The following is a 27,230-nucleotide window of genomic DNA, read 5'->3' on the forward strand; positions in this document are numbered from 1 at the left end:
ACCTAGGTCCCAAGAACACGTAACTATGTATCTGACATGTTTTGGTAAGTAATGCAAAGGCCCCTTTTACTCTCTGTCTAGAATTAGTATCCTCTTCATATTAAAAAGACTATAAAAATATTTTAAAAAGCCATCAAGGGATACTGATGTCATCTAGTCTATATAATACATTAAATTGACTTATTAAAAAAATTACGGGTGTGTTTTTCTAAAACTATCGGTTAGAATAGAAATCACGGGAATTGAAGCTCTCACTAGTCCTGGGAGAGGTGGAAAATTGAGTTTATTTTTAGACAGCACCTGTTTTAAAAAACAAGCAGTCCTCGTGTTAAGGGGGGGTGGCACAGTGAAGGGTGGAAAGATTATGGTTTTTGAGTGGGGTTGAAAACCAACACATGTGACATCACTGCTGTGCCGCTCTGAGGGCTTCTTGTTACAGGGGAGGTGTTTCCTTCATGAAGGACCTCTCCCTGCAGCTGTGAGGAGCCACCAGCCACCAACCGGCCATGTCGTGGTGCTGCTGCTGTGAAGTGACGTCACAACCATAATACCAAAATGACGTGTGTTGTGATGTCATGCCTGTCGATGACGTCACACTGGGGGCGGGGCCGAGCTGCCCACCCTTCTCCACTGCGGTCCTTCACCGCCCTCCCTTATATAGCGGGTGGTAGGTCCCGCCCCCGAGGCTCGATTGGCTGAGCTCCGCCGGGGGAGGATCGCGATTGGTCCGTGTCCCTGTCAGTCAGCGGGCGCGCCGTGCGGAGCGCCGTGCGGCCATTGTGGCCGGGGCAGCGGGAGGCGGCGGCCGCGGCCGGTGCCGCTCCGACCCAGGTGAGGGGGCGGCCGTGAGGGGCGGCGGGGCTGGAACCGGGGCGGGACGAGCCCTGGGGCGGCCGCAGCTTCACCCGCGGGCCCCGCCCGCCGCGGAGCGGGCACAGCCGGGGCGCCCCGCGGGCCGCTGCCCGGGCCCGGCCACGCCGGAGGGACGTGGGGCAGCGGCGGGGCCGGGCCCTCCCTCCTGCCCCGAGCCCCCCTCGCTGCTCTGGGAGCCGCCTGCCCTCCGCCTGCTCCCCTCTCGTTCCGTGCCCGGTGCCCGGCGGCTCCCGGAGCCGGGAGGGTGGAGGGAGCGGGACCAGGGACTGCAGGTCCCGCTCGGTGCGGCCGGGGCGAGCCGGGGCTTTGGAGGCGAAGCAGTTCCTCAGTAGAAGTTTTAAGGAAAATGTGGGAAAGCTGCTCTCTCTCGGTTCTTACATAAACAGCGAAATAGGTTACGGCACGTTTAAAGTTTTTCCCTCTTCCCACCAACTTGCCTTGGCAGAGCGCTGAGGTGCGTGCAGTGTTTGCCTGCGGTGCGTGTGTAACAGCGGAGTGATGCCGTGAGAGGTGGTGGTAAAATCTTTGCTTGGTCGGTGGTGGTTTGGGTTGCTTAAAGAGGAAGGTCGACTTTTCCAAGAGCTGACAGCTACAGAGAACCTCTGAACTGCTGTAATCCCTTGGCATTACTCAGCGACTGCCTTGTTACACTTTCGGTTTGTAACGGGCTGTTCAAGGGCTGTGAGTAGAGGAGTAGGAGGTAAATCGCTCTGATTTGTAGTTGGACTCTTACCTGTTGATATACGTTCCTGTAAAGATTAAAAAAAGAACCCAACACTGTTGGATGGTAGTCCTTAAAAAGGCACACCTGAATTTGAAGTGCATTTGCAAAGGTGGATAAGAGAATAGGGGGAGGTTTTCTGCACTAATGTGTATGTCTGAAATAATATGTATCCTAATGCATCCGAGAAACTTGCAGCCCAAGTAAAAATTAGGACTCATTTTATGGAGAGGTACATGGTGAATTGCTAAGGGTGTCAGAATACATAAAACTTGTGTGTTCTGATGCCTTGTTCCCTCTTTGGGTCTTGTCTAAAGAGTTTATCCAGATCTCTTAAGTGGTTTTTAAAAGCTGGCTTCATGCAGACAAGGATCCTAAAAGGGAGAATTTCTCTAGTTCAGGATAATTTTATTTTGCTGTATTTTTTTGTATCTCTTATAGACAAGTGTTTCATGAACCCCTGAAGACCTCAGGTACAGCATAGTTCTTGTGTAACAAACAGGCTGATAACCTGCAACTTGATACCCAGCTTATGCAAAATCTATGCTTTTTTGGTTTTGTCTGTAAGCCCTTTCAGAGAGAGAATCTTGACCTTCCAGCTGTACCTTTCTTCCAGTAATGAAGATTCACTGAAAATACCATGGCTGCCCAGGGACTGTTTGTCAAAAAATTTGGTACTTCAGAGTCCATAGCTTTGATGTAGTAAAAAAGGTTGGAAAAAAGAGTGGGGTTTTTCCTAGGATGTACTAGGAAAGGTTGGGAGCACCTCTTAAGGCATCTCTTTGGTCTCATGTTGGTGTGAGTTGGCTGGAACTGCATCAGACTGCCCCTAAAATTATTGTGTAGGGGATGTAATTCTCTTCCTCCTTCCCTCTGTTACTGCTGTGAGAGAGGCAGGAAGGTGGTAGCTCACATTTTCCCTTTGCTGGTCCTTTCTCCTCTGCTTTTTTCTTAAGCTACTAAGGGGAAATGCCAAGTAAACTGACTGTCTAAATTTCTGCTGGAGATGACCCAGCTGAATATCTGCTTCTTAAAATGCTGCATAGATTTTGAGAAACTAGAAGGTGAAAAGAACTCTAGACATTTCTTGAGAATGTCTTAAGACTAACTTAACTACTAGCAGTTTGATTTTAAACTCCATCTTTATTAGGACTTGTAGGTCTTCAATTAGTTTTATTGCAGATTCCTTGGAGTTCATCTACTGGCTTAAAACATGGAAAAGATGTTGCTTCCTCCTACGTGCACCAAGGAAGAGGCAGGTCCAAATTCTAATTCTTGAAGCAACCCAAATTAATTTGTGTGGCTTTGTGCCCTTCTAGGGTGGGTGTCTGGGTTGCTCTTGAGGCTTTTCTGTTTTGCATTGGCTTACAAATGTTCTGTGGGACCAGTCAACAGAGGGGGTTGAGCTGCTCTTTCTGTAGCTGAACCAGACCACACAGGACACAGCTGCTCTCGTTTCCTGTTTCAAGGAACTCTTGCCTGTGCAAATCACTCCAGGCTCTAATGACACTATCTGTCACAGTGAATGCAAAATTAAAAATGGGAGAATTTGTTAGAGACCTCTTCAGTAATTACTGAGGTAATTTTCTTGTAAGGTTTGGAAGAGGGATGGAAGCCCAGGAAAACTGGCGGTCTGTGCTCTCGTTACTGTAGCACTTCAGAGCTAAAGAGGTTCAGTCCATTACTGTGCTCTCTGATGTAATTACTTACCTCTAATTCATTCCTGACAGATGGATATAACTTGTTCTCTATTGTGGCAGGAAAGTCTCCTCTAAACTGTGGCTCAGAACTGTAATTCTGTATCACTATAAGGACACAAAGTGCCAGCATCGGGGCTGTTATGGTGTGTGTAGGATGGGAGGGAGAATGGATTGGGATAGGTCTGAATCAGGGAAGGGTTGCCTGGCAGAGGTGAGGAGGCAAAGACCCCCTTTGAATTTCCTACTGACCTAGGTTGAAAGGGATGTTGGAGAAACTGCAGCAGCCACAGGGATTTGGGGGCAGTTTTGTTTCAAACCTGTTTTGCAGTTTTAATCAAGTTTTTTATTAAAACCCAGTTTCCTTCTGTCCACGGACTCCATGGATTTCTGCTGTTGCTTTTATCTGCATTCTCAGTGTTTGAAAAAAACGTAATTTTTAATTTTCTTTTTTGTAATACAGAAATCAACACAGTCCTAGCACATAGTAGTAATTCTAAGTTATGGAGTAGCCTTCAAGGAGTAGAAAGTTGTTGGATTTGGGTGCTTTTGTTTGTTTTTACAGTTGTTTACTTAGCTTTTTGGTTTATAGACTGGAGTTTGAACATGGATTTCCTTAAAGCTGTGAAGGCTCTAATTGCTGTCTGTCTGCAAGTATTTTTCATTAGCAGTGGTAATACAAGAAACTGAAAGAATGTTTGTTTAATGGTATGCTGTTGAAAAATTCATATGTATTAAAATATGTATAATATATTTTCCATCTTGTCTGCCTGAAAATTAGTGAGAAATTGAACATCCATTTCTTTTCTTTTTCTTTAAGATCTTGAAAACTTCACCAGGCCCTGAAGAGAGGAAACTACATGACACTACACCATGACTGACAGTAAATGTGATAGTCAATTTTACAGTGTTCAAGTTGCAGATTCAACATTCACTGTACTAAAACGTTACCAGCAATTGAAGCCCATAGGATCAGGGGCACAGGGCATTGTTTGGTGAGTAATAAATACTTCCTTTAAATATAAAAAACTGTATTTCTGAAACAAAATTGTAATGCATTCCTCACAGAGGCACCAGAATGCAAATACTGATGATAAATTCTCTTGCTACAGGGTTATGGATTAAATAAATTCTAAACCAATTGCTAGCTATAGTTCACTTGCAAACCTTTTTTTTGTTTGTTTTTTTTTTAGGGAAAATTAATGTAACTGCATAAATTAAAATGGTCAACAAATTTATTCCTTTCTCATTAACCACTTTGTTTCTGTTTCTAGTTCTCCCACCCCCTTGCAGTTGTGATATTGCAGTGTAAGGTTTGACAATGCAGCCGTGAAAGACTCTGGGTTTTACTCATTTCTTCGCCACGGCCCCTCCTTTCTTCCCCCTCTTTTATTCCCGATCCTGTCCATGGACATACTCCTGTCCATTTCTAGGAGCCATCAGTGCAGTGGCCTTGCCCTTAACTGGCAGGATGAGGCAGATCAGTGTCATTGTCACTCCATGGGATGCTGTGTGAGGGGTTTGGGCTGGCCAGCCCTTCCTGTCACCCCAGCTTTGTGTCCAGCCTCCAGTGGCCCAGGACGTGAGAGCCATTAGGCTGATCCTGAACCTTAGTCTCTTGTGTGGCACCACACCTCTGGGCCAGCTAAAGGTAAACACTTTCAAATGTTCTTTAGACTGCAGCAATCCATTCTGCACAACTTGGTTCCAGCCCAGATTTTGTCGGGCAAAACTTACTTGGTAACAGCAGAAATGTTTGTTGATGCGGTTCTTAATTCCAAACGCAGGGGAACAAACAGATGCACTCAGGAACTCTCTGATATTGAACTTAATCACAACACATGGTGGGCTGTTCGTGCTTTAAATCCAGCCTGCAGTTTGTCTTCATCTATGAAATCTGCAGAATAACTGTGATGACTCATGTATTGTGAACAACTCCTTCTACAGCACCTGCCCATGTCATCCTGCCCTTTTCATACACATAATAAGTTATATAAGTGGGAAAACAGTGCAGTTTTTGTGAGAGCATGCCTTTATTTTTAGATTATTTAGATACCCCTATTGCCCTGCTAATAGGTGAAAAATAAGCCAGATGAGAACACCATATTTCATTCTTCTTCAGTGGGTTGAGTGGTGGGGGGACATGCATCCTAGATCCTGGTCATTAGTGTTTGAGTAAGATTTAGTGTAGTGCTGACATTTTCCAGGTATAAATGTTCTCAGAGTTATGCTTGTTTTAGAGGGCGTGCAGGAATTTAGGGTGGTTGTAAACTTCTCTCTTTTCATTAGAAGTAATGCATTTGTAAACCAAATTACTTCAGCTAGGTCTCTGCTTCAAAATGAAGTTCAGGTAGTGTTAAGGTCAATGTTTTGGGAGGAAGAAGGAATGATTTGATTTATTGACTTGTTTTGAAACTACTTGATTTATGAAGTAGCAGAGTGAAACGTGGTGTAAAACATTCATCTTCCTGTGAAATACTTCAAGTTGAAGAGGGTGCGGAATCTTAATTTCTCCTAAAATCTCTTATAGTGCACAAGGGAAAGAAACAAAATACTAGAATGTAAAATGTAGAAAACTCAGTGTAAAATGAGGGCTATCCTGCCATGTTTGGCTGGAAAATTTGTCAAGTCATTAGTGGGATGTGATGCTTTTTTTTATCATCCAATGTTTAACATAAAAAACAGAAAAAGTGTTTCTGGAGTTTTGTGTCTGGATTTCATTTCTTCTATGAGAAATTTTTAACACCACGTGTGTCACTTCAGCTAGGAGAGGTCTAAATTTGCTTTTTTTCACCCAAAATGTTAATGGGAAACTCCATTCTTATTGCTTCTGTAAAGTTTTATCTTTGGTATTAAAATGTAGGAAAATACGTATTTTTGAGAACACATGCTTAGGAAAAACAGCAAATGAGAGCTGTAGGAAGGTGAAAAAGTAACTCAGTGTTATGTAGAGGGTATTTCTAGCTCACCCTGAAAACAGCCTAGGAGAGAAATTGGATATATGTTTTGTATTTTATATACAAATACACGTATATGTAACTCACTGCACGTCTTTGTTCCGAAGTATTCATCCATTTGAAGTCTTGTAATCTATTTCAAACTGACCAATTAGGTACACAGTCATTCTTTTGAAATAGTTTTTGTCTTCAACTTCCTGATGCCTTTTTTTTTTTTCCTTTCTTGTCCTTGATTTCCTACATTTTTTAATGAATCTGATTTTTCTGTCCCAGCAAATTTCTTTTGTCCTGCAATGCGGCAAAGCCACGATCTTATAAATAGCACAGCTTTGACTGTGTTGGTAACTTTACTTACAGTTGCACTTGGAGAAACAGTTGGGATAAGTTTGTTACTTTTTGGAAAACTACCACAAGTGCCCTGAAGACCTAGTTACAGTTTACTGGAATCACTGGAATTGCTGTTGTGTGGTGGGGTAGACACTGAGATTCTTCTCTGATGTCAAGCAATGAAATAATTTGTAGATGTTTTGTTAGCAGCCAAGGTGATAATTGGGTAGACTTTGGCAAATCTGCTGTTTTAAACAGTTGCCATGATGAAAAAGTCTTGAATTCAAATGAGGGATGGGGAAAGAAATTTAACACCAATTACACTCATGATTTTTTTGGTGTATTTATGTAAAATGAGGTAATATTTAGAAGTGGCGTCTTGGTGGCAATAAAGATTATTTTCTGTCTTATTTAATTTACCAAAGGAAAGAATTAGTGCTCACACAGTTTTTTACCAATTTTTTTTCTTTACCTCTACCAGTCTGGTTTTATTTCTTCCTCTTGGATTATGCAGGTATCAGACAGTTGTGGTTTTTCTTTTTCTTTTTTTTTTTTAATCTCCAAAATCAGAGGTTCAGTGGAGTTCTTCACATGTGCTCAGACTGAGGCTTGACATACACCTGATTTGTCAGATCACAGAGGGACACTTCCCCTAAAATTGCTCCTCTGTCCACTGCTGACCTGTGATTGCCACCTAATTTGTGCAGACCCTGTTGGTTACTGATCTGATAGTAATTTGCAGGTATAGTCAGTAACACATGAAAGTCATTAAACATCAAAGTCATTAACATATAACTCCCCTAATTTATATATAACATCTTTTGGGTGAAGTGAATACTGAAACATCAATGCTTTCATACTTGGGAGGAAAATAATTTCTCCAACTGTCTGGCCAGTTGCCTTCCTCCCACTGTGTGTTTTCTTTTGCACAGACATAAAGGCTTTAAATCTCAGAGTGATTCTGGCATTGAATAGTGCCTTATGCATTTCACAGAGCTGAGCTGAAATAAATACTAGCAGGTCTTTGGTGCAAGTGGCACATTGGTTCACATTTGGGACGTGTAATTTGGGGCATGGCTCCAAGAAAACACAATGTCTCATGCGTGAGCTCTGCTTTGTGGTGGGGCTTTTTCCAGGAGGGAGGGAAAGCAGTGACTTTGTGCTGGTAAACTTGATATAATTTGAGTATTGTTGTTGTCGCAGGGGAGCTGTAATTTCTGTAGGAGTACTATTGTGTGATGGTCCTTTTTAATTCTGGTGTTGTATGTACCATGATGAGGTAGGAAAGGAGCTCACAAAGAGCTTAAATGTGCTTGGAAAATATGTGAATGGGAATTCTTTCCTACCCTATGAAAGTAACATTAAATGGAAATAGAGCAATGTGGGAATCCTTATTTAAAACTGGAACTATTTAAAGACTGGAACTCCTGAATAGCTTGTGCTATGAATTCATGTATATTTTGCCAAATAGTCTATGTGTAAAAAATGAAAAATATTCCCACTTTCGTCTTGTTCTCCTTATACAGATTATTTAGCTTTAAATTCTTATAACTATTAGAGCAAGTTTACACTTTGACCTCAAACTGCAGAGGGAATGGACAATCAAAACTGAAAAATAGGATAAAATTTATGGTAATGTTCAATTTTAAACCCTTGTATTGCTCCCTTCAGTCTGAGTTTTCCATATTTCTTCAATGGATTTTTTTTTTTCACCCCAAAAGCAGATGATGAAGGTAATTTTCTGCTAGGCACTAAAATTTTCTATCATTGTGAACTATCCACAGAAAAGAGAATATTGATGCCTGCAGAAGGGATTGTAGAGACATGGTTGTGATTCTCCTTTCGCAAAGAGAAATATCTACTGCAAATACTAAATGGTTGTCAGTCAGCAAAAGTGTCCAAAAATATTCCAAATATCCAGACTAGGCAATTGAAATGCTTCTTGATTTCAAATAAGCCTAAAATATTTTTAGATCTTGCAATTTTGAATGTGAGTCTTGAGTCAGCAGATTCAGTCTAAAGACAGAAAGGAGAGCAGGAAGACTTCTGATGAGTGTCAGCACCTTCTGTTTGACCTATTTGTATTTATTAAAGGCTGTGTAGTTTTTAAAGGATGTTTGTTTTCTGAATTAGAATTAGATGAAGTTAGTACAAGCAGGTTAGTGGGTATGCTTTGTCTCGACTCTTGATTTCTTTCCTCACTCCTGCCTCCCTTTTGCCCCCTCCTTTCCCTCAAACAGACTTCAACTTGTTTGTCTTTGAACACTTCTAGTGCTGCCTTTGATACAGTCCTTGGAATCAATGTTGCTGTGAAGAAGCTGAGTCGTCCTTTTCAGAACCAAACCCACGCAAAAAGGGCCTACAGAGAGCTCGTTCTTTTAAAATGCGTCAATCACAAAAATGTAAGTTGGCCTTTGTATTTCCCTCAGTTACTGTCACTTGTCAGAAAAGCTCTGGGTTGGCTCTCTCACTTGTTGTTAGTAACCAAAGTAATGGAAAAATAGTGAAGGACTGCAAAGATTTGCTGTTCTCTACGACGTATGGTTAAGTTTTTGGGTGAGCTGTTTGGGGTGTGCAGTGCCAGGGGGAGGAGGGTTTTGCTCTGGTTTTGGTATAGGTTGCCATCAGTGTCAGCTTTACAGAGCTGGCCTTGCTCTGTTCCATATCCCTTTTTAAGTTTTACTGCAGCAAAGCTTATTTAGCAGTGGGATGGTTTGGAGATTTGACCCTTGTAACTGCATTGTAGTTAAATCTTCTGAGCTTAGGCAAGATTTTTATTAAATACAGCGTTTAACTGATGGGGTTTGCAGAGGTGCAGCACTGTCTAACAATTTATTGATAAACAAAAGGGAAATCCTATGGCCAACACTTGTGAATTTTAAAGTCTGTGAACCTTCTAAAATAACCCTTGATGTCAGTAATTCAGTTTTCCAGTGCAAGACTGTAAATTTATGTGGCTGCTATGTTCTGATACTAACATGAACTAGAAACGTCGTTGGTCACTGAAGTAGTGCAGTAAGGTCTCAAACTTTCTGGAATAATTAGCCTTTCAGGGTTGATTTTTAAGTAAGATTTTGGTGAAGCCCAGATGTAGCAGAATGAAAGCAAGGTGGTTATTAAGGATGGCAGTACAGTAATTTTAGCAGTTCTGGAAATAGTACATCATAATCTAAGTTTAATGGGATGGCGTGGGGCACCTCTGTGCACGTGGTGTTGGACAGCCTTGGCTAAAATTCCTTGCACAACATGTGATTTAAAATAAGAGATTATTATTTATGGGGGAAAAAAATGGCACTGGGGAGGGAAATAGAAAGTGTCTTATAACTTTTAAAAAAAAAAAGGATGATTTTTTTTCTGTGTTGGTTCCTTTGGCACACATGCTGCAGTTTGGAACTGTTTCTGAATTGGCAGTTTTTCAGCATATGTGAATTAACTGCAGCCAAGTAACGTTCAAGTTGTATACAGTAACAGTGTGCACTTGATTTTTGAATAGTAACTTTTGTAATAGTGGAGTTTTATGTGAATTAAAGCAGAGATTTCTTCTAATCTTTGTTTTTATTTTATAGATAATTAGTTTATTGAATGTATTTACACCACAGAAGTCACTAGAAGAATTTCAGGATGTGTAAGTACTAGATTTATGTTTTAATTTTCTCTGATAAATACTAGCCTAAGCACTGGAGGTGTATTTCCAGTATCCTACTGACTTTATGCCTTGAAAATCAAGGGTAGCTAAAAGCTGAAGTGGGAAATAAAAAAAAGGATATTTACCTTTTATTCATCTGTCTGCCATACTTTGCTGCTTGTATCTGGTTGGTTTGTGTGGTCCTTCAGCTACAGGGATCACCTCAGGATAATTACTTAGTCTGGATAACCTGAGAGCATTTTTTTGCTGTACCAATCACATCAGCACAACAGTATTATTGGCCTCCATTAAGAACTGAATATATTTCTTTTTTATTCAAACTGTGTCAATTGGTCTAGAAAGGATTCCTGGCCATTTGTTTGGTGGGATATTCCTATAGTTCCAGGGAATATGCTGTTATGGTTTGTGAATGGGCTTCCTGAGTAAATGAAGGAGTGTGTGTGTCTCAGGTGGGTAAGCAGATGATACTTTAACTTGAAAATTATTCCATGATTCTTAGTTTTTACTGTGCTTATCCTAATTTTCTTATTAATGTTTTAGATTAAAATACAGTGAAAGGGAGCATTTACATTGCAATATCTGCAATCTCTGCATCAACTTTAGTCAGTCGTAGCTTTTCATGCTGCATAAAGTCATAATTATTTTTTGTGTTACTGTTTATAAAACTAGTGGAATTTTGCTGTCTTGTGATGGACTATTCAACACTTCATTTTTCAATAGACTATTTGAATAGATAATTCAATTTTATAACTGCATGGACTTTTTTTATCATTAACCTTTTTGACACCTATGTTAGCAAAGTAGTGAACTTTATTAAACATCTCTTATGCTAAGCTTAAACCTCATATGAGAAGACTTGAGTTTCCTTAATGCTTTCTTTTCTTGTGCTTCAGATATTTGGTTATGGAGCTGATGGATGCAAATTTGTGCCAGGTTATTCATATGGAATTGGATCATGAAAGAATGTCCTATCTACTTTACCAAATGCTTTGTGGTATCAAGCATCTCCACTCAGCTGGTATCATCCACAGAGTAGGTAGTAGTAGATCATTAAAAATACTCTTTGTGAACACAGTTGTTATGAAACAGGGAGGAAGGGAAGGGGTTGTATAAAGAAGCAGATACACCAGAGCAGGAAAATGCAGTCGTTAGTAAAGTGAATTTTTGGCTTATATTGACTGTGGAGGGTGTGTGTGTGTATTACTCTGAATGTTAATCCTTCCTTAACTGGAGTAATTTCTTGTTAGGATTTGAAACCCAGCAACATAGTAGTAAAATCAGATTGTACCCTAAAAATCCTTGATTTTGGACTGGCAAGAACAGCATGTACTAACTTTATGATGACTCCATATGTAGTAACACGGTATTACAGAGCACCAGAGGTTATCCTTGGAATGGGATATAAGGAGAATGGTAAGTTGCTGGAGGAATGCTTTAAATCTTCTGTCTAAAGCATGTCTCTCTTGGAACATAACTTTGAAAGGAGGAGGGAGGGCTGGTTTCCCCTGTCGTGTCTAATCGTGGTATTGGAAGTAACAAAAAAATTACACTGTAATAATTGTGGGGAATATAATAGTTTGCTGTTCTGTGTGCCTTTCTGCACTTAACATATGCTGCTCCCTCTCCCCTGCTATTGTTATATCTTTTCATGTGTTCACTTATTATCTTTTTGCCATTTTTTTATTCTCCGAAGACCTCTTGAGACACTTGATTCTGGCTGATCTTAAACCTCCCCCCAAAACCAAAAAACATCATAATATAAATAATAAACCCTTAAATCAATATGATTTTCTTCTGATGCATTTACCTTTGACAGTGTCCCCCTTTCCCTCTTTGATTATTAAAATCTGCTGCAGATCCCTTCATAAAACATGTCTTATACTCTCAAGTTTGCATAGCACTCAAAGAGGCTGTGTGTTATATTATTAAACCCAACACAGCTACAAGATATTGAACATTGAGCCAACAAAATTGTTGTCAGGGAAATTTTTGCATTTTTGCTTTATTGGGGGTTTTACCTGCTGATTTTTACTGGCACAGGACTTGCATGTTAGTAAATCTTTTTGCTTTCTCACAAGGGCTTGGGGATACCATGGGGTTTGTATACATGTAATTTTGACCATGTAAAACAAGGGACCTTGATTGGGCCCTTGGTAATGGAAAAAAACACTTTAATTAATGCACAAGGCAGTTTGTCATACAGGAAGTGCTGATGTGGATAAGAACTTTAGTAGAGGCTGTTCTGGTTGGGACAGAAATAGTCTGCAGGACTGTAGGAATAAAGGGTGAGCTTACAAATAAGTAATTGTGGTGTTTTAAAAAAATCTCTTTAATCTTTTGTCCTTGTTGCACCTAACATGTGCTAGTGGATATCTGGTCTGTTGGGTGCATTATGGCAGAAATGGTGCTCCATAAAGTCCTGTTCCCAGGAAGAGATTGTATCCTTCTTCACAGTCGTTTCACAAGTGGAAACACTGATTACATTTTACAAAAAGCTCATGACAAAATTTAGGAACAGTCAGTTGGTGTTGATATGATTGAAAATTCATGTGAGCAGTTTGGTTTTCCACATTGTTGTGTTTTATTGTAGATGCTTAAATGGTTTTGTTTGTTTTCCTCACTTTTGTTCATGATACTTCATAATTTGATCATTTCACTTTTATTTTCAGTTGATATCTGGTCAGTTGGGTGCATCATGGGAGAATTGGTGAAAGGTTGTGTGATATTCCAAGGCACTGATCGTATCCTTCCCTAGTCATCCCTGAATCCCATTCCACTTCCAACAGAGACACAATTATTTTGATCTGTATAAGTATAAAAGCATAAACAGTATTTTCAATAACATGTTGTAGTAGATCCTCTGTACTATTTGAAATTAGTGTCATTAACCAAATTGTTGAGCTTTCCATTTTATTTTCTTAGTAGACTATATTTAATGTAACTTGCAGTAGTTGAATCCGTGGAATATATATTAAAAGCTTCAGCTTTTGTAGTTTAAAAGAGGATACAGTTAGGTTTAAAAACCAGAAAATATACTTACTGCTTTTTTTGCTCTTGTTCTTTGTAGATAAGTGTTATAAGCAAAAACCTACAAAGTTACTTTTTACTGTGCATGGATTTTACTTACTGTTTGTTCAAATAGTGGCCTAATTTTGTTTATTGCACAATTTTTTGAGTTTCAGTCAGATTTTTTTCCTGCTTATTAGTGTTTGCTGGGCAAAGGTGTCCCAATGGCAAGCACACTGCATGAGATCTTTTTTTATTCCTATTATTTAATACAAAAAGAAAAGCTTTCTTTCTGGAGGTTTTTTGTTTCATTCTATGAAAATTTGATTTTAGGCTTATTTTTTCTATAAGATTGTTATTCTTCCATTTCTTCCTCCAATATTTTTGACCAAGATTTCATAAAATCATAGAATCACAGAATGGTTTGGGGTGGAAGGGACCTTAAAGCTCATTAGTTCCAATCCCCTGCCACAGGCAGGGACACCTTCCACTAGCCCAGGTAATCTCTTATAAAATACTAATGTTGTAGGACCAAACAGTCAAAACTGATCAGTTAATAAATAGAATCCAGCCAACAAAATCAAACCACAATTGTCAGTTGTGGCTGTGGGTCTCATGTAGCTCCTTGTGCTCCAAGTTTTTGAAGGAAGAATAATATTTTTGTTCATCAGCAAGAAGCAGTTGAGTCCACCACTAAAAATATCAAGAACCTGTTCACAGATACCTACATATCTTATAGAGGAGGACTTCCAATTGTAATGCTAAATTTCATGACACTAATCTTCAGCAGTTGATCATGCATTATTGAGTAGTACCAATGATTAATGTTAAATAAGTCCTTTTTTTTTCCTACCTTTCTTCCTTTCTATACTTATTATTTTACCTTTTGAAGCCTTCAGACCAACCTAACACAATTCTTCATGTATGTTATGTGTCTTTCACCTGCATGTTGTTAGCATGGGCTATTTCAATTTATTCATGAGTAAATGAAGGAAATTTTGTGCATAATTTTTGAACAAGTTACCATTTGTGATTCCCTCAGGGTCACTGAAGCTCCACCAATCTGTGTTTCAAGGGATCTTTTCCCCTGGTATGGAAGTGTGTTTACAGGGATTTTTGCTTCTTGTAAGAGTTTCAGTTTTCTTTAATGTGAAATACTGACAACTCTTTGTGTTGGTGAAGCTTTTTGAGGTTTTGTTTGTTTTCAAGTTAAATTTTAAAATGTGTTAGTATTTGGAGATATAGAGGATGGAGCCAAATTCAGCATATTTTCCAGTGCTATGCCCTTGACTATCTTCAGGAAAACTTACCCTTAGACTCAGTAATTTGTCTTTTCCCAGATGGCAGCTGGGGATTTCTGGGATACTTGCAGCAGTGCTCTGGGTGGAATTAAATGCTCTGCGTTGCCAGGGTGATGGAGGCACAGAACCTGCTCCTGACTGGAGCTGTGGAGGCCTGAGAGACTGGAAAGGAGAAATGCAGGAAAACCAGGCAAGATACCTAAGGTGAAATAATGGAAAAATGTGGCAGCACCAGAGTGTTTTTAATGCTCTTCCTGCCCACATGGTGAAGGAAATTAATTGCCTGACTGATGAAAAAAGCATGAGGGGTGTTCAGGCTGTCTTGGGAGAAGTCCTGCTTTACTGTGATTGTAAGAAAGACTCTGTTTTCAACTTCTTTTCTTCCAGAGTCCCCCAAAAATAGACAAATATACTTGGCGTGGCTTAAACTGCTGGTTACTTTTGACCCTGAAGTCACTGGAATGGGAAGGGTGATTTTGTCATTCAGGGCTTGCTCTGGCTGCTTTAGCCTGAAATCCCTCATGGGTTTCTGATAAGAGGTTTGTCTTATTTCAAGTCCATCCTATATTGAGAATTTTTTTTTGACTTTCACCATCTGTAAAGCACTTTGAAACAGTCCAGCTGAAACACTGTTTTTTGCCAGTTTTTACCTCTAAATTGAATAGGTCATTAAGTTTTCTGCCCTCCCCCCAGTGCTCTGAGACCTCAATAGACTGGACTCTAATTTGATTACCTGATTAACCAGGCTGCTGTTACTCAAAAGAAAAACATCTTCTTGAATCTAGATTGGTGGAGATCTCACAAAAATCAGTTTCTTGGCCAGGAACAAAATTTCCTTATATATGTCAATATTCTTTGTCTGTGCTTTGTTTTAGCATGATGTTAACAATATTCACTTCTTAATTTTGATTTTAATAACAGCTTTTCCATTGGAATGCATTCAATAAGTAAATAAAATTTTCAATCTTTGTATCAGAAGTCTAAATCTAAAGTCTTAGCATTAAACAGTGACAATACATATATTCCTAGTTGTATTTTTGGCACACTAACTACAATAAAAGCACCTCAGTGTTTTTAAATACATCTTAATTCAAAGTACAGCATACTTGTTGTTTTGTTGCATAATCTGTCTATGAGAATAGATAGGTTGAAGTGCTAGATTATGAATTTAGCTATGAATGTTTGCAAGGTCAGTGAATAGGCTCAGCTGGAATTGCACATTCTTTTTATCAGGAAAAACTCTGAAGTATAAATCAGAGTAGACTTAAATATCAGGAATATTAATGCAGTGTCTTCTTGGTGTGATAAATGAGCTTTGTTACCCCAGGTTCAGAGCAGGCTCTGGTATGTTGTCTGGGGGAAATTCCTTCACTTGAAAGAGGGAGAAGGGACAGTCCTGAAGAAACATGAGGCACAATTTCAACTTGTGGTTTGTAAATACTATTCCTCTGAGATATTTAAATTTTGGATTTAAGAACAGAGTAGTCTGTGAGTATTACCATGGTTGATAGACTTTAAAAAAACCCCAACCTGCTAAAAACCTACAGGAATCTGGATTTGCTGTTCAGAACCCCTCTGAACCTTTTCTGACGTTGAAAAAACCCCACAAAAACAACAAACAAAAAAACCCCCAACCAACCACAAAAAACCCCACCCAACCATCCAACCAGCCCCGCCACCAAATGCTACAACCCAAAGCTTAATTTCCTTAGGAGACAGGCAGAAAATTCCTTTCTTTGGATGGGATCTATTTGTGCTTTAGGGGTTTTTGTGTATTTTTCCCCACCTTCATGTGGCACTTCAGAAGATTACACAGCAGCCTTACTATTTTGTCCTTAGAGTTGTTTTGCTGTGGATACAATTGCCAAATAAAGCTTCTTTTGGACTCCAAAAAAGTATTGCTTTCAATACTAGCCAATAGATAATAATTAGGAGGAGATACCTAAGCATAATATATTGTGCAGCACTTCCAACCTGTCCTTCAGATTAAAATCTGAATCTTTTTTTTTTGTCAGTGTAGCTTTTTGCATGGCAGCTCAGGATACTGCCAGTGCTAGAATGAAGTTCATATTTATGTCCTTTGTTCAAGTTTTCACTAACTTTTCAGATTTTGTAAGTGCTATTTTTGTATAGTGCAGACTTCAAATCCTTCAGCTGATTTTCCTAAAGATCTGGTGCAGATATTGATCAATGGAATAAAGTTATTGAACAATTAGGAACACCATCAGCAGAATTCATGAAGAAACTGCAGCCTACAGTGAGGAATTATGTAGAAAACAGGCCAAAATATCCTGGTATTAAATTTGAAGAGCTCTTCCCAGACTGGATATTTCCATCAGAATCTGATCGTGACAAGTTAAAAAGTAAGGCGAGTTTTTTCTCTTTTTTTTTCATGATGTTATTTACACCTAATTAAAAAACCTAATATAAAATGTTTATTGCAGTAGGTGTCAACATTAAAAGATGTATACCTTGTGTTTCTTTCATTTATGACAAGTTCTGGAGTCTTAGTAGCAGTTACTAAATACAGACTGTTTCCCCATCCCCAGGATTCTGTTTAATTCCCTTAATTTTAATCCATTGAGTAATGTCTGTCACTTCATGTTCTCCTAAAGCAACACTTGTTATGGAGGTTATTGCTGATTATCTTTCTCTAGCTGCTGTGTGCATACAGCTCATTTTGGCTTTAATTTGACTTCAGATAATTACTGAGAAAATGAAAAAAAAACCCAACCCACCTTATTATATTCTCTAGACCAGAAGGGAAATCTGTTACTGTGCATGTCCTGTGTTCCCAGTATTTATTTCCTGTGTCAGACATTAAACTCTACAGCTCTTTTACATGTGTGTTCTTTTCACCTTTATTTTCTAGCCAGCCAAGCTAGAGATTTATTGTCAAAAATGCTTGTAGTAGATCCAGACAAGAGAATTTCTGTAGATGAAGCCTTACGTCATCCTTATATTACTGTCTGGTATGATCCAGCTGAAGCAGAAGCTGTAAGTTTGCAATTCAAATAAATTTTTAAGATACCAGTTTAATAACTTGAAAAAAATACCTTTAATTTTAGTCAAGAGCATGCTTTGAACTCCTTCACTGGAAAGCAGACGTCACACATAAAGCCTTCAGATCAACATTGAAAATGGTTGTTGGTATTTCCATTTACTTCACAGAAAGAGGTGCCTTTTTGGTGGCAGGGAAGTGGTCCCCCCTGAAACTGGGACTTGCTCTAAGGCCCTACAAAGCCTTAAAAAGAGTTTAATTTTAGTTGATGCTTTTTAACAGCCTTTCAGTGGGAGGCAGGACTTAAAAGCAAATTCTGGAATTGTAAAATGAATGTCATTGAGGTATAGAGAATAAACTGCCAACAGTGAAGGTAACAAAATGCTAAAAAAGTTGTCATTTTTACATTTTTTTAGTTATGACTGGGTGTGTTAAACCTGATGCAGTAGACACAACATAGACTTTTCTTTTCTTTGTAGCCTCCACCTCAAATCTATGATGCACAATTGGAAGAAAGAGAACATGCAATTGAAGAATGGAAAGGTAAGAACTGAGCATGTCGAAGTACATTTATTGTAATATCTTGTGTTATTAATGTGTGGCCCACAGCACACATGTACTGGATTGTGTAACTGAGGGGAACCCACTATTCCAAATAAGCAGTACTGCCTGTGGCAACAGGAAAAGAAATCAATAATGGAAACACGTTCTGTGTGGTGTAAATACATAGATAGGTGTCTATATGTTCATATATAAATGTAACATTTTAAGTCTGGTTAACAAAAAGCTGCATTTTCTTTTTTTCTTCTCTTTCCGTTATTCTTAAGTGTTTGTAATCTGTATAGCTTTTTCCTTGATAGAGAATTCTCTGAAAAAAAAAACATGCCTCTTCTCAGTGTGCATTATTTAAGCCACATCTCTTGTCAATATTTACTAGTTCATTTGTTCTACAAGTCTTAAATAGCAGAAGAGTTCTTTGGTGTGGGTTTGTTTTTCCTGATTGCTCATTTATTGACCAACTAGGTTAAACTGTTGACTTAAACAAAAGAAAAGACAGCACTGTGGTATTGAAATCAGTTCCACCTTATAGTTTTAGTCAAAAACATTAAATGGTGAGGCAGTTCAAATTTTAAACATGTGCCATCACAAGACCAAGGGTTATAGACATCCTTGCTGACTCCTTTGAAAGCTGCTTGCTTTTGTAAAACAGCTTTATAGATTTCAGATATTGATTCTGGCTTATATAGACATATATTATCCTTAGGGCCAGCACAGGTAGGCACACTTCAAATTATCTTTGATTACTGCAAGGTAGAAAATTAAATGGATTAGCTAAATCTAATTGAATGCATTTGTAAACATTGTTACCCAGAATTAAAAAGATCTTAATCTATTTAGATATTGTTACTCTTAGTTACATTAAGACTATGGGTGCATACACAAGCTTCTGTGATTTAAGTTACAGCTCTGATTTTGTTGTTGTTGTTGTTGTTTAGGTGCCTGTACCCTGAGTTATCCTTGATTAGTAAACGAGGGGTTTAGTGCAGTATTTTAACTGTTTACCCTACTTCAAAATCTCCAGGCTTTGCTCAATACATCCACAGAGATTGTTCTTCAAGAATAGAGATGTTTGTGTATGGCTTTGTTATCAAAGTAAAATATCCATAGGGGTTTTAATTAAAATCAGATTTTTAAATCCAAACCTGTAGAATTCTTTTAAAATTGCTGTAGGCCTTTGAAAAAAAAGAGGGAAAATAAATATCTCTACAGTTATACTTCCAGGCAGACCCTTAACCATTTCCTTTTACCTTGATACATATGTGAATTATATACAAATCCTATGTGTTCTTACAGTGTTTTTTTCTGTCTCTTTTCTCTTTCCCTCCGGCCCTTCTCATAAGAATTAATATACAAAGAAGTTATGGATTGGGAAGAAAGGAGCAAGAATGGTGTGGTAAAAGATCAGCCCTCAGGTTAGTCATTGTTTCAGTAGTTCTCCTGTAACTGTCACACACAGTGCTGGCCTGTGGCACTGGTAAATTAAGAAATCCTGCTTAATAATCCAGGTAGGCAAAATTTTGTTGTTTAGGACTCTTGAGACTGGTTTACCTTTGGAGACCTATGTGCTCTAGTTTTTAATTGTTGTGAACTTGTAGGAAAACTTGAGTAGTGTTGTGTGTCCTGTTGCCTGAGCTGCCTTCTCCCCAAAGGGCTCAGTCCTCACACGAAATAACGGGTACCATCTTATATCACCTGGTGCACAGGTAACTTTTATGTTGGTTCTGCAGGAACCCCTTCCATGCAGGCTTAAACAGCATTAGGGCTCCTTTAGAGCAGTTAATAGTGCAAAGTATTTATGCCAATGATTGAATCCTTGATGTTTGCTGCTGTTCTCAAAGCTCAGTGATTAGAATATTGTGCTGTCTTTAATAACTTATATCTGTTAGATTTCTTGGCACTCAGGTCACTATTCACACTATACATTGTTAGTTTTCGTTCTCCTTCTTCCACAGAAAGGGAGAAAAATAAAAATCTCTTAAAGGTCACCTCAGCTTTTGAGTGCTAGGGCCCTTAGTGCTTGCTTTTCCACTCTTTAATAATTTCTTGATTTCCTAAGGATTTCTGTGGGGAAGGAGCTGCTCGGAGCCCAGAACTGTGCTTATTTGTGTCTGCAGTATTGTCTTGCCTCAGATTTTATTATGTTTGGTTTTCTTAGCACAGATGCAGCAGTGAATAGCAACACCAGTCCTTCCCAGTCATCATCTATCAATGACATTTCATCCATGTCAACAGAGCAAACCTTGGCCTCAGACACAGACAGCAGCCTCGATGCCTTGACAGGACCCCTCGAAGGATGTCGATGATCAGCTGTGATTGCAGACCTGACTTTGGGAAAAAAAAAAAGCTCTTGTTTCCATTGGGCCTGAATTGCTTGTAAGTTAATGGAACCAAGTAGAAAAACTCCATGTTCTGCATGTTCTGCTAAAGTAATGCCTGTTTTTTTTACTCAGTTGTTATGAAATTGCCTGCTTAATGTTGTAGAATGAAAGCAAATCAATGTCTAAAGAACAAAAAAAAAAAATTTGAATTTAGACACTATTATAGGCTTTTCTTTGTTTCAGCCTATTTCAGGTGAGCAGTTACAATAGGCCTTTAGCCAATAACTCCTCTTCAGTGGCTTCATCAGTCTTCAGTCCCCACTGTCAGGCTTCTGTGACACAGTGGTTGTTTACATTTTAGTACAGTATTGCTCATTAATAGGTTTCTTGAATGTATAATCTCTAGGAAGGGTTGTTTTAATGTGTGACTGTGGCAGTTTGCTTTATTTAATTGGAGTGTTGTATGTAAGTGTGAGCTCACATGTTGAACGCTCTCAATTCTACCTTTAAAGGGCACTCATTCTTCCACGTAGCACTTTTTTTTTTTATTGAGCCCTTTCTATCTTCCCTTTCCAACTGCTCTATCTTCTTGTTGAAGAGATAAATGTGAAGTTTGAAGAACACAGCCATTACTTTGTGTTTCACTTATGAGTATGTGTCTCGTAAGTTCTTCACTTTTTTTAATGTGGATGGAAGATACAGTGGCTTAAATAAATCTGGAGGAAGGATGAGCGAGTTTTCTGTGCAGCAGTGCCTGTTTGGAAGAGGAGAGTGTGCTAAAATGTTCTGTATTTTCTAGCTTGTGATACTGGTCCTTTAACAAGCATAAACAGAGAAGGAAATGATATCTGTGATGCTCTTCATTCACTGCAAACTCTGATAAAAGGAGAGATGAATTGGAGAGACTTGCAGCCTGAAAAAGCTGCATAAATATTTTCCATTTTTTTAATGGGTCCACTCTATCTATCAAGTAGTTAAAAGAAATAAAAATACCATAGTTTTGAGTCACTTGTAAATTAAGTATTTAGTTAAGAGAGCTCAGCTCTGTTCTCGCCTTAGGGAAGCCTCTCTATTTGTACTGGGGAAGGAAATCATATTTAATACATGTTTCCTAAATACAGTGTCAGAGAAGAGGAGGAGGTTGTTTGCTGTTTCAATTCAGACTTATCAATACAGTTTTCAGAATCAGATAATAGAAACGTTGCCTGTTACATTGCACAATCTGTTGAATTAGTAAATGTGTTTGCAGTAGAGTAGGGCTTAAATTGCTTTATGACACACTCTTGTGAGTTTGTGCACGTTCACTTTGGAGTGCCCAGGTGTGACATTTTGCTAAAGGGTCTTGTGTGTGCATGTGTGTGACTAAACTATAGAAGTGTAAGAGTAATAAGAGATGTACAGGATGAGGTAAAACACCACTTTCTTAAAGGCACTATATTTAGCTATCAATCCAGATACTCTTGACTTGAATATATAAATAGAAGTTGTAAAATATACTGGCCCAGACAGCCACTGCATTACTGACATATTTCTCTTGTAAAAGAAAGTTATGCATTGTTCCTGACCTTATGATTAGGAAAGCAGCACTTTCTCCTTATGCAAATGTTACTTTTATATTAAAATCGTACCCCTTTTTAATAGCTTAATTTGCTGTAGCAAAAAGATTGTTTTACTGTACCAGAAGGTTAAAAGAAATAAAACCTAAGAAAGTAGTTAATATTAACTTCAGAATTGCCATCTGGAGTCTCTAATTTTTAAAATTCTATTTAATTGAATGGTAGGATATTGGGGCTTGGATTTTTTCTTATTATTTGGTTTTAAACCTACGGATAACTTAATTTTATCTCTGGATGCTGACAGTATATGTGAAATATTTTTAGTACATTTTTGTCACTGGAAAAACATTTAAAAATACCTATTTACCATATAGCAGAACAGTACAAGTTGTGTTCTTTTGCATCTTTTTTTTTTGGTCCTTGTTATTTGTGTGAGTTAAAATTACTGAAGACACCTGTTCACAATGAACATGAGTGATCCATTATGGAAGTCATCTATTGGATTTCATTTTTCAAGACTTACAGGTTGTTCAAGTGAAGTTGTACTGGGCTGTGTTCATTTTGACACTTAGAGCTTTAGAAGACTTAAAAAAGATTTATTTCTTTTTCTTATGTTTGGATATTTGTTTGGATATTTGAATTTTTCCTTTTGGACTTGGGCTGCTCAGAACAACAGGGGGTTGGACCAGATGACCTCCAGGTCTCTTCCAACCTAAATTATTCTGTGATTCAAATTGTCTTTTAATGCTTTTAACACAACTGTCCTATCTCCATGATTTGAACTGGTATCTGACCTTCTCCTAGTACATACTGTTAGCTTGAGTATGTACTCTTAGAACAAAAAAACCCAAACAGCCCTGAGATTAACTGAGTTTATTTGTAAATCTTCTTGCAGGAAAAGCTGTCTCATACCTTATTTTTTTAATGTCTTCTTGCTGTGGCGTACATTGAAGCTTTAGAATTTCACAGAATGCCTTTGAAACATGCATGAAATGTCTGTGAATATTGTGGATTTTGATTCCAAGTTAATTCAAAACCCAGTTGCAAATGCACATCGATCTCCAGAGGGCAAATCTGCAGGTGATACTCACACAAACCCGTGCAGAGTAGGTGCATGCTGCACTTCCCAGGCTACTCCAGGGTGCATGTGTAGGCTCTAAATGCCCTGCATGCAGCTTCTGTACATGTCTCTGTGCTCCTGGCTGCAGAGGAAATCCAGTGCCACACTTGTGAAATGGTTGTCAGTGCCATGAGAATCCTCACTGATAGAAAACGCAGTGTAACTTGGCAGGGGTTTATAAATTTAGAGAGTTTTTGGTGTGCAATACAATCACTTGTGTTCCTAATACTAAAATCATGTGTGTAAAGTGATGCAATTGACCATTTTTTTGCACTTTGGCATTTATAAATATTTATATGTATTTAAAGATTAAGAATGTGTGTGTATACATATATATTAAGGAAACTGCTCAGTTTTGTAAACATGAATGTTACTTTCCTTTGAGAGGCTTTGTATAGTGTTAACACTACTGCAGTATACAATTTAAGAAATATGACTAAAATAAGTGGTGGTCAACATAGATACAATCTGTAATCTTAACTGCTCACCTGAAAATGAGAGGGATCTATGGCTGTCAATCAGATATTTTACCAGAAACGTGTCAAATATATGAACACTGAGTAGCTGAATGGCATTGCAGAAATGGAGTATGTTTTAAACAGTTCATTTCATCTGTGCTCATATCATTTTTCCTCAAAAAAAACTTTAGAAAGGGAAGCTTGGTGTTTTACAATCTGGGTAAGCAGCCTGTAAGTGTGCTTTGAGGAAATACAGTGATATGACAAGTGTCGGTTTTTATTGAAAAAGACAAGAAATGAATGTCAAAATTAAGTCTTTGTCTGCATGGATAATACAAACTGAACTAGTTTAAGGGCTGGAAACTACTATTTCCAAACAGCCTTTGAGGTTTTGTAATGTTTCCAGTAAGAGTTTGTGTTTTCTTGTCAAAATAATGAAAAACTCAACCTTAGCTGGAAATTAACTGGTTGGTTGGGGTGTTTCCCAAGCTGTTAGGAACCAGAGGGCTCTTGACTTTTTTTACATCCTAACAGAGCATACATGTTTATTCAAAATCAATTAAAAGCAAAAAAGTGATTCCATACATTTAATTTTTCTTTCTTAAAGGAAGGACCTTAAATGCTAAATCGGTTTCCTTAAAATTATCATTTTATGGATGAAGTAGGATTTAGACATTTAAATACAGCTGACATACAGAGTCTCCAAGAGCTGGGTGGGTGACCCTTGTGTTGTCAGAAGGGCCACCCTCCAGTTGGGTGTGGGGAGGTCAGAGGTTGAAGTGCAGACAAATGTTTATGCCCGTGATGCTGTTGGGGAGTGCGGGGTCAGTCTTGCAGCGATCCAGCGTGGGGGGGAAGTGCTGAACAGCCTTTGTCTGTATATTCTACACGTCACATGGATTCTACCAGGGCTTGATGCTAAACCTAGTGATGCCATATACTGGGAACCAAATTCTTTCCTGGGGTATGTAGGGTGTAATTCCTGCTCAAAACTGGTTTTGATCCAGGGGCACCTGCACCCAGATGCAGAATTTGGACTTGAGTTTCTATGGATGAGTCGAATGATTTCTTTGCTTTTCCAGAGTGTCTTTGATTATTTTTTTTGACTATTTTTTTAACATGTCAAAATATGACAGAAAAAGTGTATTGTCTCATTATTTTACATTTTTTAGTTTGTCTATTACATGAGTGACAGTGATGTTCTCAAAGCTTATTACACAACTTATCAAATGAGTTTTGTTTTTTGCCCACTCTGCATGCTAAAAATGTCTGGAGCTAAACTAATGTTTTAAGTAAACCATCTTTTCTCATATGACTTTTGGAGGAAAGTGGAGAGATAACCATTGTTTCTGTTTGTGTTCTATAAAATAACTATTTTTGTAGCTAAAATTTCAGTTGTTGGATTTCAATCCCACAGTGTTGCTTTGTGGATATAAATTTACCTGGGTCCGCTATTTCAAACAGTACATGTATAACAAGTCCAGCATAAAATTAAACTAATAAAATGCAATCTTCTGCAATTTGTTGTTGAAAACATAGCAAATCATTTTGGTCCAAGAATTCAAAACAAAATGGAGAAAATACATTTAACTATTTAAGTTTATTCCTTGATGCTGCTGCTTATTTTTTGAAAAGGTGCTTGCAGTTTTGCACAAAAAGAAATCAACTTTATAAATTGCTGGGTTTGAAGCACTTTAGGATTCTTCTAAATACAACCAGTATATCATGTACAAAGGAATGACATAACATGTTTAATGTGCTTAAATTTTGGTTGCCATCTTTGCTATTCTGATCGATTTGATCAGCATGTTTCTTTAAACCTCTTTTCAGAGATTTGAAATCAGACTTTTTTTTTTTTTATGGGCTGAAATTTAGCACATGGTAAGAGATTGTTTGTCTGAGAAATATCCTGTAAATGGGTGACTTGATCAGCAGTGTGAGTACCTGGCCATCTATTTGATAAAGACACAACGAAGACACAGCAATGTCTGTTCCTATAGCAGGGTCAGCCAGCTGTGAGCACTAGGATTCTTTTTATAAACAAAAAAACCTGTTTTCTGAACTTTTGGCTATGCATCATGAAGTAGTTGTATGTGCTGTGGTAAGGCCAGAGCATCTGCTCTGTGGGACTCCACTGCAGCAGATGCTCTGTGAGCACCACAGGAAGATGCTGTCCCTGCTCTAAAATACTCAACCCAAGCCCTGATATTTTCTGGGGTGTCCTTAAGCAGGTACCTGTGTCTTTGTTTCCCAGGCTGGGTCTGTAGCTCAGCTCTCTGTAGCTCCCTGGGATAACAAAAGCAGAGGAGAAAGGAATCAGGCATGAAGAGCCTTTGGTGTTTGTTACTGATCACAGAGCTCCTCAGTGCCCGAGAGCATTTGCTGTTGTCTTGTCTTCTGATGGGGAAAAACTTTTTCTGAAAACCCAAGTTGTGTCACGAGCTTTTCTATGAATTCAGATGCTTAAATTGGTGCTAATTTTTTAAAAGAAAATGTAACAGATGGTTAGCAGTGTATTTGTCTGTTTTTGATACCTATATTTTCTTAACTGGTGGCAAGCCAAACTTTATAAAATGACTAATGTGCATTTTCAGCTTCATCAGATTCCCAGATTTTCCTGAAGTACAATGTTTTATCTTCCATGGTAGCTACTGCTTCTTTGGAGCTTTCAGGTGTTTTATACACTAATAAAATGAACACAATTAGAACAGACAGCAATACCAAACTATCCTTTTCTTTAAATCACATGTTGTGGTTCCCCAGGTGGTTTTAGCAGTTTAGTGTGATCAAGATGCCTAATTAAGAGCAAACCAGAGATACCTGTGTGCAGTTAACTCAGTGCAGTGAAGCCTTATCTGGTTGTTAAGATAATTTATAAAGATTATACAAATCTTCATCTATTTTAAAGAGGGAATAACAAGTAGAAATCATTAACTGTTTTTGTACAAATGAAAATGTTAATTCTAGAGAATATATTCTTTAGTGTACGCCAGAACACGTGCTATTAAAGAGTATAATAGGCTCATTGAGTGATTTATTATCAAATCCACTTTTATCCAATAAATCAAAATAAACCCCCTTCAAAACTTAGTTGTTGGAGAATTTTTTTTGAAATGCCTTCAAGTTTAACTCCCCTCGGAATCCGTTGTTGTTTTGGTCCTCTTTCCCACCTTCTGTTTACCAAATGTCACAAAAAGTAGCATCAAGCCCTATCCCTTGTTACAGTGTTCTGGTTTTATGGCCTTAATATTAGTTGCAGTATGGTATGTAATTTCAGAAGAAAAATGTGCTTTGAAGTCTAATTCTATAGATACATGTGGCCTCTTCTGCCTATGAAATTAGGCTTTGATTGTCATATCTCATTCTCGATGCTTGTGCAATAGGAACATGTTCCTCTCAATGCAGTGGCTATTCTGTCTGATGCTGGACTTTGTTTTTAGGATGACTAGAAAGTTTTTTGGCTTTTTTTTTTTTATGGACAGCAGTCATGCTTCCTTGGTTTTTTTGGACTGATACTCTTTAGGAAATTAGAATTTCATAAGGAAAACTGTCAATAACTAGTTCTGTAGTTCTAGTTGAAGCCTTGTTCTGAAGCTTTTTTTGGTTTTTGTTTTCTTTCTAAAAATCTTATCGTAAAACAGTACTAAAGCCACTGTAAAATGACAAATAAATATGTATACCTAAAAGA

At 38.2% G+C, this 27,230-nt stretch overlaps 1 protein-coding gene across 5 annotated transcripts; it reads left to right on the top strand.

The window, feature by feature from the left end:
* The first annotated feature begins 747 nt into the window (after positions 1-747).
* Positions 748-27,230, top strand: MAPK9 (mitogen-activated protein kinase 9). 5 transcript variants are annotated; one of them, XM_064672125.1, is made up of 12 exons: positions 748-831; positions 4,112-4,286; positions 8,848-8,977; positions 10,142-10,200; positions 11,115-11,253; positions 11,469-11,634; positions 12,588-12,659; positions 16,709-16,891; positions 17,401-17,525; positions 18,009-18,072; positions 19,431-19,502; positions 20,246-27,230. In XM_064672125.1, exons 2-12 carry the CDS (start codon positions 4,165-4,167, stop codon positions 20,260-20,262), a joined length of 1,149 nt encoding a protein of 382 aa, XP_064528195.1. In that variant the 5' UTR covers positions 748-831; positions 4,112-4,164; the 3' UTR covers positions 20,263-27,230. The 5 variants fall into 5 exon arrangements, with proteins under 5 accessions (XP_064528195.1, XP_064528192.1, XP_064528196.1 ...); XM_064672122.1 differs by having other exon boundaries at positions 20,251-27,230; XM_064672126.1 differs by lacking the exon at positions 12,588-12,659 and adding an exon at positions 12,891-12,962.

The sequence above is a fragment of the Pseudopipra pipra genome, chromosome 15 (genome assembly GCF_036250125.1).
Source record: "Pseudopipra pipra isolate bDixPip1 chromosome 15, bDixPip1.hap1, whole genome shotgun sequence".
NCBI classification, from domain to species: domain Eukaryota; kingdom Metazoa; phylum Chordata; class Aves; order Passeriformes; family Pipridae; genus Pseudopipra; species Pseudopipra pipra.

What these genes read in the sequence shown, in the direction of transcription:
- MAPK9 (XM_064672122.1), top strand. Translation starts at nt 4,165, where the DNA reads ATGACTGACAGTAAATGTGATAGTCAATTTTACAGTGTTCAAGTTGCA. An exon ending in AATGCGTCAATCACAAAAAT is followed by an intron (nt 8,978 to 10,141) that starts GTAAGTTGGCCT and finishes TTTATTTTATAG; the next exon opens with ATAATTAGTTTATTGAATGT. An exon ending in TGCAATTGAAGAATGGAAAG is followed by an intron (nt 18,073 to 19,430) that starts GTAAGAACTGAG and finishes CCTTCTCATAAG; the next exon opens with AATTAATATACAAAGAAGTT.